General features: G+C 44.3%; 1 protein-coding gene across 2 annotated transcripts in view; it reads left to right on the top strand.

The window, feature by feature from the left end:
* The window catches only part of TBC1D30 (TBC1 domain family member 30), a 56525-nt gene that overhangs the window by 22175 nt on the left and 20740 nt on the right, over positions 1-13610 (top strand). For both annotated transcript variants that reach the window (XM_062016730.1, XM_062016723.1), the window contains exons 3-5: positions 9566-9627; positions 9994-10059; positions 13205-13330. In XM_062016730.1, the coding sequence (XP_061872714.1) occupies positions 9566-9627; positions 9994-10059; positions 13205-13330 (254 nt within the window). The remainder of the gene's footprint in view (positions 1-9565; positions 9628-9993; positions 10060-13204; positions 13331-13610) is intronic.

Genomic DNA, 13610 nt, shown 5'->3' with positions numbered 1-13610 from the left:
GTCAATAGGTTTTGGCTTGTAGTTGCAATACATTTTTTTCCTCTCATCATATTGCTATAGAGTTCTTTCTGATATTTGCTTTATCAGTGGTTGGTGTAGTCATCATAGTCAACATCTTTCTGAAATGCTTTGGGATGAAACATATTGCAATGTTATTGTACAAAATATGTCTTAGGGAATTTTTTTTCATGGTTGCATGTTGCTTTAAGAGGTTTTGCTAACACAAGTGTCTAGAAGCATGACAAACAAGTTTTTTTTCCCAAATGTTCAGCATTTTACTGGAATCTTGTGATGCAAATCAGAATTATGGGTGGTCCATACACTTTTCTGGGAAATAAAGAGGAAGATCTGGAGTTCATGAAACACAGTGACCCAGCTGAAGTTGTCTTACCATTTTTGGTCTTTTGATTATACCCAGTCTTCTTTACATGCATCAGGAGAGAACTAGTGAACTGTGCATTCCAGTAATCCTGATTTGGGTAGTAAAACTCTGTGCAAACAAACATATCCTTCTCTTTAAAAGCAAGATTGGTCTGTGGCCATCTGCTTGTGCTCAGTTCTCCCTTTCTAGCTGCCTGTTTCTTACCTCATTGCCCCAGCGCTGATGGAGAAGTGGGCTGCTGAATGGGGAAATTTAGGGTAAATGGAGCTGGTTTCTCTATGTCAAAACCTGGCAGTGATCACAGGACCAATCACCATAAGGCTGCTGGTAACAATCCAGCAAGCTATACGTGTGAACTACTATTTCTTATGAAGCATGCTTTGGCCTTAAACAGGCCCAGTTACCAGGTGGTGGTAAGATTGCAAAGAGATACCAAATGATGAGATAAGGTTTTTCAGAAAGTAACTGTTGTGTGGGAGGGAAAAATGAACTACAAGGTAGAAAAAGCAAAGTCTCAGGTTAATTATTACAAAATATCTGGAGCTGAAATTTCTGGGCTAGCCAAAATGCTGTGATTCCCCCCCCACTCCCCGCCCCCAATCCTTTGAGTGTCATCTGTCTTGTCAGTAATTGTGAGTGAGGACTCACAGACATGGCCAGACCTCCCTGCATTGGTGGATCAAATTAGTTTCATGATGGCTGCTGACATCTTTGAGTTCAAATCTGTTGCGTTTTCACCAACTTGGAACTATGATGATTTGTCTGAAATTTCATCATTGGTGAAGATTATTTACAGCTTAATAGTGGTGAATATGGCAAATGTGTACAGGCTAGTGACATGCAGTGTCATGCTTAGATGTCTGCAAGTCCAAGGAGTGGTGCAGAACACATCTGGACGCAGGTAAATTATAGCTTTTGTCTGATCAGTGGTTAGAACCCAATGCCATCCACTTTTTTAGAAGCTGGGCTCTTGGCCTTAAGCTATGTATATGTCTGCTTAATAGGAGGCTTCTCCCTGTCTCTAAATCCATTTGTGCTAATGATCCACTGAGTCATCAGACCCATTAGTATGCCTTGAATTCTTTTTGGCTCCAGAAGGTCATTTTTGCATTTTTTTTCTTAAGAGCAATGTTGTGTTAATTGGCTGGCATGCTGGAAAGCTCCTCCGAAGCAGACACAGCCCAGGTCACAGAATGATTGTCCTGATTGTTTCCAGTTTTCTTTTAGAGTGACAAGATGACAAATAGGAGAAATAGCAGTAATGAGGACACTGAACTCTCACTTTGAGAGCTGGTTATCCTCATCAGTTAAATATTGATATCTGTATTAAGGATGATTTGTAATGGTTTAAACATTGAAGGCAGCATATGATTATGTTCAGTTTAGTCGTATGACTGACTCTGACTGTATGGCTAATGAGTGATTCGTGGCACTTTGGCTCTGGCTCCTGAGACTTTGGACTATGGCACGTGGTGCTAGGTTTGCTGGTACTGAAATGACCCAAGAACGATCTGGTGCTATTTGCGTATGGTGCTCAAAGAAGAGGAGAATAGTACTAAGAGAGATCACATGGTTATTTCTGTATTTAAATATTTCTGTTACAGTCCCATTGGTACAATCTGTACACCTGGGGAGATTAATTCATTTCAAATTTGATGCTTTAACCACTAAGCCATCATCTCCAGCTGGCACCGAAGTGAAGTGATTTGCATCATCTACATCAGCAGGGAAGTGTCACCTTTGTTAAAAAAAGAACCACCGACTCACAGACTTAATTATCTATTCAGAGTGCAAGCTAGCAGCTCAAATGTAGTGACTTTTCTCCAAAACCCAACCAGATATTTAAAGAGGCATGATCAAGATCACGCTTCTCTGAAAGCTTAACAGTAACTTCTAAAGATAGCTATAACTGATCTGAAAAAAAAAAGGAGCTTGCTTCTGTGGTTTAAATTGTATATCTTTCACATAATTGGCTTCACTGCTTATCTGTTGCCAGTTTTCTCCTATCTTTGTAATGTGGCCGAGATAAACATCTTTTTAATAAAGAAGCAAATTGTTGTTTCAAATCTACAGATGCTGGCAGGTAGACTCAGACTTCTGCTAGCTTGGTCTTTGAGCCTGACTAATGTGGTGTGATAAATCCACTCTTCCCACAGAAATGCTAAGTGGTTCAGATTGTAAAACTATTATTTCCAATACTTTTCTTTCTTGGCTATCAAACCACTAGTTTGAAATTCTGTATCAAACCCTTTTAGGATGCTGTTAGGTCAAATAGCACTGACAAATGTATCTAATAACATGCTGCTGAATAGCTTCTTTTAACTGTTTCGTGCATGGTATGTCATTAGTAGTAAGTGTAGTTTAGATTCATAGAAAAGGCTGTTATTTTAGTTGAGAATGTTCAAAGTCTGTGTGCTGGAGTCAGTAACATAGAAACTCTGCAGCCCGCTTGCTCTTGCAGCTGCTGCGGCTGTTCCTCGCCACCCCAGCCACAGAACCTGACCCCAGCCTGCCCTGGCATTGAGCTGCCGTAACATCCATTTCTCTTCCCTTGCTCTCCGAGGTCCGGTAGCATTTGTGGGACTCCTTCCCAGGGCAGCTTTTTGAAAGGGGCAGCAGGAACATGGCCAGCTGTAGGCCAGAATCCCACGTGAGAAGTCTCGTGGCAGAATGTTTACTTCATTTAATTCTCCGCAGAAATGTCAACGTTGCCGGTTAACAGGCGGCAAGAGAGGGGTGTCAGCACTGCGGGTGGCGGGTGCTCCGTGCGCAGCCGGGCTGTGCAGCTCCGCTTCAGCCCCTCGCCCCACCACTGCCGCCTGGACTGCCTTTATTTCTAACCGGAGCTGCTGCATCCCAGGTGGTGCTGGAGGAGGAGGAAGGGAGGGAGGCTGCTGGTTTATTCAGGCAGTGATGCTAGGATTGTGGGCGGGAGCAAGTTTGGATTTTTTTTCCCCCTTCTTTTCTCTCCTCTTTTTTTTTTTTTTCTTTCTTTCTCCTCTCCTTGTCCTCCCTCCTCTCTCCCGCACCTCGACTTCGCTCTGCACTGCAGATCGCCGCTAACCAGGGCAGCCGCTACCGCGCCATGCCCGCTGCTCCGCCGCTAGCCTAGGGCGAGCTCGGGGTCCCGGCGGCAGCGAGCTCCTGGCGGGGCGGCGTGCCGGGGCTGCCATGCGGCAGGACAGGCTGACGGGCTCGCTGCGGCGCGGGGGGCGATGCCTGAAGCGGCAGAGCTCGGGCGGCGGCGTCGGCACCATCCTCAGCAATGTCCTCAAGAAGCGCAGCTGCATCTCCCGGACCGCGCCGCGCCTGCTCTGCACCTTGGAGCCAGGTAACCCGCTCCCCGCACCCGCCCGGCGCCTGCAAACCCCTAAGCGGCTTAGCGGGACGGCGGCGGGGGGGGGGGCGCCCGGGGCCCGAGCCGCCGACTGCCCGCGGGAGAAGCTCGGCGAGGAGGACGCGGCCGGAGAGCGATGAGGGCCGCGGGTAGGCGCGGCAGGGGGCGGCTGCACCCCCAGGGTTGGCGAGGGGCGGCTGCGCCCCGCGGGCGGCGGCGGGCGGCGGCCCGAGGCAAATGGCCGCTGCGGCGCGGGCAGCCGCGGCGGCAGCCGGCCTGCGCGAGGCGCCGCGGCCTGAGGCGCCGCGGGGTGTGCGGAGCGCGGGCGGCGCGGCCGCGGGTACCCGGGCGGGGAGCGGGGCCTGCGAGCTCGCTCCGGGCAGGGGAGCGGGCGGAGGTTCCAGCGGCGGGTGCGAGGCAGGCGCGGCGGGGGAGCCAGGCCGGCCCCGGCGGGAGGCCGTCGGCGTCCGCGGGCCCCGCGGGAGGTAACGGGCTGACCCGCTCCCGGGGACTCAGCCCGGCGGATCTCGGCCCTGATCTGCAGCTCTCCTGTCTCCTTTCGCCGCGGCACCCATCCGGGGTTGCCGCCTGGAAGCGCTTTTGTGCCGTTCAACAGCGCCCTGTCCCTGCTGTCCGCTTCCCCTCCCTGCTCCTGGGACCCGGGGCCGCTGCTTTCCACCGGCCTCTCCCCGCTGCCCCCCGTATGACCGAGCCGCCAGGGCCGCGCGGTCTCCACTCAGCCTCACCAAACCTTTCCTGCTGAACCTAACTCTTGACGTGCCGGAGAGCCCTCCTCCCGCCCAGCCTTTGTCTGTCTGCGGCAGGGTGTTGTCTAAATTCGCAACCGTGCCTTTCCAAAGAGAAAAGGCATCAGCTCTGCGGCTTTTTTTCCAAGATCCTGTTTCGGTACCGAAGTCTGTTAAGGACCGGGTGGGTCGTCAACTAATAGCATGTGTTTGTTCCAGGGACATAGGTGCTCAGCAGAAACGCTGATGGGTAATGCTAGGTATTACTTGCCTGCCATCAGAATTTTTGATCATTTGGGTTATTTTTTTGAGAAGTATTGGAAATATAAATGCAGTTTATAATGTTAGAGCTGTTACTTGTAGCTAAAATGTTGATGTGTTGCCTAATGCAAACACGCAAGCCTGACGTCTACTGAAACACAGAGCAACGCATGGAAATACACAGAATTCAGTTTCCCATTGTACTAGCCGTGTGTATGTCAGGCACACAATGCTGACTGCTTCTGTGTTTGAGATGAGTTTCAGATGCTATTATTAATATGCTCTCAGATATATTCTCTTGAAGGTTTATGAGGTTGCTCTTATAGAGGAGCTTTCTTGACGCAGAATTCTCACAGACCCCAGCTCCTACAATAGTCTTCTAATATTCTGATTAATGGTGTTATATGGATGATGACATTCTTTTACTTGCACTCCTACAAAGACTGGGGGAGATGATCAGAGGCTTAACCACAAATGCCATAGTCTTAAAGCTAGGAAAGCCCACTGGGTTGGGACTTCCATGTTGTTTGCATGTAAAAAAATACAGTAACGTAGTTTCAGAGAGTGATGAAACTGGGACACCTAATGAACTTGCAAAAAAATGAACTGAATAAAGTTTCCTTCAGCTTTTCTGAGTGTGTATTGACTGTCTGTTTGTACTGAGAAGTTCCTGTAGACTGCAGATTTTAGATATCCTTTGATACATCCCTATTGTATCGGGAGCTCTGGCTCCCGACAAAAGTGATTTTGTGCAGAGTTACTCAGAATGTTACTTTTATTTCGTACTTTGCAGATGGGAAAGAATACTATGTTTAGAGATAAATTGCAAGGAAAGGCTAAGAATCTTCCTGAAACAACAAGCAACAGCAAGGTGGTAGTTTACGTTGCCACTTTTTTTGCCCAAGTTCAGATTCCCGCTGCACACAAAGCTGCTTTAGGCCTTTTTCCTCATTTGTTTTCCATAAAATATTTATTGACTTTTCATGGGAGAGGTTTCAACAGCTGCTTTTAAGCACTGCCAAGAACCTGCAGTGATGAACTTTGTAAGTTTGAAGCAACAGCTTTATAGCTTACATACATACATCAGGACAGATGATCTTCCCATGCTCTTTCTGGTTTAGTATTTCTGAAAAAATCCCAGACTTTGCCCCATCCTTTTGTTTAACGTTGCTGAGGAGCAGGGATTTGATTCCTTCACCCAGCTACTTGGATGACCACATTTTTCTCCCCTCTTGCTACTCTTTCTGTGGTTCTGTGTTACATTTTCATTATGCAGTGGAAGACTGCTAGGGTTTGGGATTTGTAGGGGTATAATCTTCCCTCTTACAGCCTTTTGTGTATTTTACAGAGAATGTGTATTTTACACAGAAAAGCTCACAGGACTGAGTTTTGTGAGGCTTGATCTTTTTTTTTCTTTTTCCCCCTTGTTCTTCTTAAAGTCGTTTTTCTGCAATGATTTCTGGTGACCTGGTTGCAAGGGCATTGAACAGGCCTTATTTTGGCATTCCCCTGCCTCTCTGAAATCTGACTGATGCCAAACATACATACCTTTGTGTGAGCCTGTATGTATGTGTGTTCCCAACACGTTCCTGCTGATGTGAGTTTAATACTCTTGTTAGGTATGAAGCATCAGACAAAGGTGTATGAACCAGAGGTGATAATATATAGAATAAGACAGCAGCCTGACTGCTTGGTGTGAAAAGGACTGAGTTGTACTGACAGTGCTTACAGTCCCTGAGAGTGGGAACCATTGATGTGTATACGGGACATTTCTGCCAGGCTGTCCATGCAGAGGAGCTGGGAAGAAAAGTTCCCATAAGGCCCCAAAGGGTCTTTTCCATGAAGAGCATGCCTTTTTGGAGTGGAGAGGAATGTAGCTCAGAGATGGAGGATTGACAAAAAGGGGGAAGTCCAGTAAAAATGGGTGCAGAGGTGGTAGGGCTGAATGGGTGTGGAGTACTGAGAGGGGAAGAAGCTGTTGGGAAATCTGAGTTAGTTTGTGGGAAGAAGGCAGCTGAATGTGGAATTAAAGGGAACTGATGATAGGATGTACCAGATGTTGGAAGTGTATGGGAGAAAACGCTATGTGGAAGGAGCCCTGGCAGATTTCATGCAAAAGTGGGCAGGATGAAAATGACAGGACTGAGTGCAAACACAGCCACAAAAAAGGTAGTAGTATGTGCGTGGATGAGAGGTTTGTGAGGAAAAGGGAAACAATGGAGGTGGGAATGTTTGGGAAACCAGGAGAAGTTGGAATAAGGATAGGCATTAATTTGCTTGAAGCACTAAAGTCCAAGGACAAATTCAGTGGAGTGCAGAAACTGCAGTTGGCAAGATAGTTCTTGTGCCAGAAATAAGCAATGGCCAATTAAATGCTCCTCCCAGCTTGCTGCACTGCTTGCCTTTCTGCAGATGCCCAGGAAGTTCCTGGGTGAGTATAGCCTTTCCTTGCTCTGCCTGGTATATTTATGTTGCAGCTTTTAAAAAGCTATTTACTTGCTGCATTCTTATTGAACAAGGTTGTAATTTTGTTTGTTTTAGGAAATGTAAATTCTTTAAAATGAAAGGGGATGAGGAACCATTCCTGTGTGGTCTGTGTCCCATTCCCTATGGCACTTCCCCATGTCACAAAGCCATTGATTTGGGGAATATTTCTACCTGGAAACAAATAAAAGGGCACAGAACCCTGTGACTTCTACAAGAGGATACAGTGCATGGCCTGACCAAGAGGTTTCTTGTCATACTGAAGAGAGTGAGTGCACTGTGTAGTCTCTGGTTATCACACAATGTTATTCATATTTCTAGTTATTTTCATACCTGTCTTAATTATCTGCCATGATTTAATACACTTTTGTAGATGGAGGTTCAAGAGACTAATTTCAGTCTCATTTAATCAGGAGAGACACCTATCTGAGCCCCATGTGAGCTCCCTGGTCATCATGTTCACGTGAATGATAGATACATTTTGCCACCTTCTGAGGTTATGTCTTATTGTGCTTCATCTCTTGAGGACTTGCCTGTCTCTACTTGCACCTTTCTTGGGAAGCTTACAGGACAGAGAAAGGAGTTGTAACTGGCCTCTCAAAGTCTTAGAAAAAAGCGAAGTGATTAACTATTTGACTGCTGAGTTGGAAAAGAATATGGTTATTTTGGAAGGCTATTGCTTCTCAGCTACAAGGGCAGTGCTAGGTAACATGTCAACATGAGTTACCTTAACAAAAGGAGTTCTTCATCCTGATATCTTTTTGTATGTATTAGAGTTTTCCAGCATGTACCACTAGATTGCTTGGGAATGAGACTCGCCTTTTTGCACTTTCAGCAAATGTGATACAATTTCATTTTAGTAGCTTTACTGTCATTGTCACATTGCTTTGAATTATTACAAAGAGGTTTATTTATTAGGAGTCCCTGCTGAGCGCCATGGAGTCATGGGGAAGAATACTAATAAACAGTTACTTCCAGGAATAACTGCTAATCCTTTAATGTTTTTTAAGACATATCTGTTATGGTATGAAGCTTTTATTTTTCTAGATTTGACAAGCATGTGTTTTAAATCTGAAGCAAGGAAATGAAAGCACCAATCCCCAAGTCTCAGCGATGAAATTAAAAAATGCTCAAATTCTAAACAATACTGGATTTTGTATGAATTTTATGTCTTTCTTTACCCTTTCCCCTCACCAAAGAAAAATGAAAAAAGGCCTTGAAGGAGAGGATTTTGCCTTTAAAAATGTGTTTATTGGGCAGTAAGGCTTCTAAATTACTTATCACCGCTCTATGGCACATCAGTGTATGGCATTTTACATGTCATAGCTGGCAAATGCCACTACAGTTTGGGTTTCTGTCAGACTCGCAGGGTCAGTCCCCCAAAGCACTGAGTGTTACTGGCAAGTCCATTAGCTTGGATTTTATGTGCTTAAAATATTGATTGAAATATTTTTGAGAGAGATGTGTATGGCTATTAAAATACATATTAAAAAAGTTTGGCTTCATATTCTAGAAAGACAAGACACTATGCAAAACTTAATTTTAACTACGGAGCAATAAGATTGTATGAAATTACGGAGGAAAGAAAAGGCGAAAGCCTTTATTCTTCCCGGAGGAAGGCTTGAGGGAACAGGGAAGGGGGCCCGGGCCCGCGGCGTTCAGCACCCGGGCTGTGGACAGCGGCACCGGCGGGACCAGGGCCGCGCGCGGGCGGAGCGTCGGTCGGGGTTCGGGCAGATGCCGCGGCGCAGCTCGGCGTGGGCAGTGCCGCCCCCGGCATCCCGGCCGGGCCGAGCGGGAGGTCCTGGCCTTTTATCCAACGTTGTATCTTACAGACTATTAGCAGGCGTGCTTTAAAACAAAGAAAATAATATATTCGTGCGGCCGAAATGAAATCTGAGCTTCAGTGAGAAATGTGCTTTATGGTCTAAGGAATAAGATAGTTTTAGCACCTCAAACGTAGAAACTAATTTTCAATGATTGAATGCCAAGAAGTTGATGAAAATGAGCAGTTTGTAAATATTTTTTTTCCTGTGGATGCATATGGTAGTTTGCATTGTACAAATACAGTTTGTAGAATAGTGAACAACATAATTTTTAGTGCAGTTGTGCCAAACAACATCATTAAAGAAAGTATTACTGCACTTCAAAAACGTTTTGTCCACGTACTTCTGAACCTGTGCCTTAACTCCACTGTGAAGACAAGAATTCCTAGAAACGGGTTGAAATATAGTTATTCAAACATTCAGCTGAAATCTTGTAGTTTTATTTAAATTTTGTTGCCTTTTTTTTCCCCCCCATCTGGGCTAAATTAAAATAATGATAATGCTTTTTTTTCCCCTGTTTTGTTTCTAGGTGTTGATACAAAATTGAAATTCACTCTTGAACCATCTTTAGGTCAAAATGGTTTTCAGCAGGTAATTTGATTCTTTTTTCTCTTGAGTTTATGAAGGACTGGATTCTCTTTATTCAGGGTACTTGCCCTAGTTAAAAAGTGTATCTGTCATCATAATGTCAGCATATTATTTGCAATTGCATCAAGAGCTGTTCCATTAGTAACTGGAAAATGCAGTAGGCTTTCATTGCTTACTCATATATCTCATTATATTTGTGTTACATCATTAAGCAATTCATCTATATTTTCCCCTGTGAGTGGATTAAGCAGTTAAATGCTGAGAAGTGTGCAGTAAAGTGAAACGAGTGTGCAGTGTTGTAAATGTTACTCTACTGTTGTCTTAAACTAGTGGTGGATTTTATGCATTTTTGGATGCTTTTTCTTTTAGTGGCACGATGCACTCAAAGCAGTTGCCAGGTTGCCGACGGGCATACCAAAAGAATGGCGGAGAAAGGTAGGTACACCGGTGTGCTTTCTGGGACATAATGCCTGTGAGTTTCTGAGGAGAGATGAATGACATCAATATTTATCAGTGTTTTTTAACAAATAGTTTTTAAGTTTGAGTTGTACTGGGGATTTGTCCTAGTTTACATTGTTCAGCGGTAACCTGACAGGTCAGCTGGGGAAACTGAGGACATAGGTAAAGCTGATGTGTTCAATAGTTATAGTCTTTCTGCTTGAGGCTTAGGCAAATTATTCTGGTGCAAATGTTATTGCTTCATTCAGTCAATCTCAGGGAACTGCATTAGTGAAGCTGTTCCCGCAGCTGATGATCAACTGAAAGGAGAGCAAATCTCCAGTGTGGGCTGTTTATCTTATGAAGGTGAAGATGATAGATGGTAGTACTGACAAGAATGTTCATAGAAACTTCTGATGGAGGAAAGGCAGATTGCCTAACTTAGGAAAGTTCAGAGTCAGGAGTGATGTAGAATGGTACAGTTGGCCATTAATGGGAAATTGCACTGAGTCAGTGTTGTAGAAAAGGGTCCAGTGGGACCTTGTTAAACTTACTTTATTGCTTTTTTTCTACAACATTTGAAGTTTCCTAGCCTAAAAAAGACATATTGATTCTTTTTTTGTGTGTGTAGCTGAGTCAAACCATCTCAGCTGTATAAATGCAATTTTAATAAAAGAGTATTTTTAAAGCCTTATATGTGGTTCTGTATATTTCTGATGCCTTAGGTTAATTTCCTTTTCTTGTTTTCTTTCTGCTACCTTTCCAAACCAAAATGTTCTCCTTTACAAATCGAGGGGAAGAAAATGAAGGACTTATAATGGTATCGTTTTCCTTACGCCACTATGATTTTATTTTTAGTCTACAGCTCTAGTGGATCGTTACATCCACCTATCAGCCTTTTTTCTTTCTTGAAATGTTCCTCCAATAAGTCTTTCAGACACTTTTATGTTGTACTTGAGTGACAAAGGTCACAAACTCACAGAACGATTGGGGTTGAAGGGGATCTCTGAAGTTCATCTGGTCCATCCCACCTGAAGTAGGGCTATCTACAGCTCATTGCCCAGGACTATGTCTAGTTGACTTTTGAATACCTCCAAGGATAGAAACTCCACAACCTCTCTGGGCAATCTGTGTCACCACTCTGTCATCTTCACAGTAAAAAAAGTGTTTTCTGTGTTTCTATTTGTGCTCATTGTCTCTGGTCCTGTCACTGGGCATCATTGAGAAGGGCCTGGTTCTGACCTCTTTGTACCCTTCCTTCGTGTATTTATAAGATCTGCTACCTCCCTCCCCACGAACCTCCAGGCTGAATGGCCCCAGATCTCTCAGCCTTTCCTCATAGGAGAGGTGCTCCAGTCCCTTAATCCTCTTAGTGGCCCCTTGGTGGATCCTCTTCAGTAGCTCCATAGCCTTCTTGCACTGGAGAGTCGGGAGCTGGACCCAGCACTCCGGGATTGTCTCACCCAATGCTGAGCAGAGGGGAAGGATTGCCTCTCTCAGCCTGCTGCCGATGCTTTGCCTGATGCAGCCCAGGAGGCTGTTGGCCTTCTTTGCCACCATGGCACATTCTTGGCTCATCAGCAACTGTGTCCACCAAGACTCCCAGTTCCTTCACTGGAAAGCTACTTTCCAACTGTGTGGTCCTTGGCATATACCTGGTACCTGGGGTCGTTCCTCGCCAGGTGCAGGACTTTGCACTTCCCCTTGTTGAACTTCACGAGAATCTTGTTAGCCCATTTCTCCAGCCTATCAAGGTGCCCTTGGGCTTATCATACACTCCTCCCAGTTTTTTGTCATCAGCAGACTTGACTGAAGGTAGGCTCCGCCACGTCATCCAACTCAGATCTTGGTCTTTTCCTTCTCATTCTGCCCATCTCTGTTTGCTTGCACATGATGCTAAACAAAGAAGTAGCATTAAGAAACGGGATGTAGTCTTTTCACTGCCATTCCCTGATTTCCCAATGATTTTAAGATTGATACCAAATTAAAGGAAGCATTTTGTGTTGGACGGCGTGCTGACTGCCTCCTTTGGCAGCAGAAGAAGCAGGGTGACATCTGCATTATTGCTGTGGCATGTGACATTTGTTTTCTGGGACTGGCAGAGATAAAGAATTCAGTCAAACATCATCAGTAGGATGTCAGCAGTGCCAAAGGCAGCTGGGAGGCAGAATAGAGGCATTCCTACGCATGGGTGGCTTTTCAGGAGTGTGGGAAGGGACATTTAGATGCAGAAAACATGAGATTCTGGGAGCTGTCTATAAATTTCTTCATCATGCAACTATCTAAGTGTTTAAGTCTGTGGGAAGCATCTGAATTTCTTTTCTTACTCTGGTGAGAAAATGGCTGATATAAAACTTGACCAATTTGCTTTCATGATTTCTTTCAGTTTCCTGAAGAGAAAGATCCATTATTGCTACTGTCGTTGTCTGATCTGTCACATGTCTGTCATGGTTCAGGAACTTTTCAAACATTTCGTAAAGGTCCAGCCTTTGTCTTAGATACATATGCACAAATCTGTACTGGTAATTATTATACTTAAAAAATAGTCAAAATGTTTTTTTCAGGACTCCTGTAGTACCAACAGTTTAGGAAGTCTTCCTTTAAAAGTTACTCTGATCAGTCCCAAGTGGTTAATACTAGATGTGATTTCTTCTGCAAAGTTGAGTGGAAGAGACTTCTGCTAGACAAGCACCACTAGATTTCTTTTCTGGAATTCCCAGTAGATGGATCCATGGTTGAGATTGAAGAAAGCCTGCAGCAGCATTATCTTTTTATAAGACTCCTTGCTGCTGCTGAGGTTAGAATGGCTGAACTGATAAAGAGAGTCCTTGCAGGAGAGTGTGCTTCTGTCTTGGAGGGCCCCTGTGGATTCAGTTTGTCCCAGTGGACGTCTTTGTAAGCAGTTAACAGACCTGGACACTTAATGATGTTTCCTTCCTTCCTTTCTGTTTTAAGGAGCAAACTATTACTTTAATGGTGCAAAAATTGTTTCAGGTTTAGCCCTTTTCTGCATATTTCAAGTCTAACAGCAGATCATGTATGGGTGAAGCTGATGGGGTTCATCTGATGGTTTATATCAAAAACTGTCCTTATTTTATCTGACAAATAATTAATTGTTTTGACTTGCATTGTGTATTTCTAGGTTTGGCTGACCCTGGCTGATCAGTACTTACACAGTATAGCCATTGATTGGGATAAAACCATGCGTTTCACGTTCAATGAAAGAAGTAATCCTGATGATGACTCTATGGGCATCCAGATAGTAAAGGTAGACAGCTTATTTCTGATTTGATTGTAACTTTTTAGTGAAAAATTGATTTTTTTTTTTTAATTGATGGATTTTAGATTTATTTTGTGCTCTGCCACTGCCTTGGCAAAAAATTAAATCTTAATTCCTTTTGCCCACCAAAATTATTTCTTCTTGATCCTTCTTCTGTGCTGGTCTGGTTCGTGTTAGCTGGGGGAAAAAAATACTATTACTTGTTTGTTTTGCAGCATTGTTACTTTGTAATTTTACAAGAAACACTGGAGTTAAGTGTAGACAAAAG

Source organism: Colius striatus, chromosome 1, assembly GCF_028858725.1.
Source record: "Colius striatus isolate bColStr4 chromosome 1, bColStr4.1.hap1, whole genome shotgun sequence".
Taxonomy (NCBI): Eukaryota; Metazoa; Chordata; class Aves; order Coliiformes; family Coliidae; genus Colius; species Colius striatus.
Note: the sequence above shows the minus strand (reverse complement) of the source record. Positions and strands in the feature narration are given on the sequence as shown.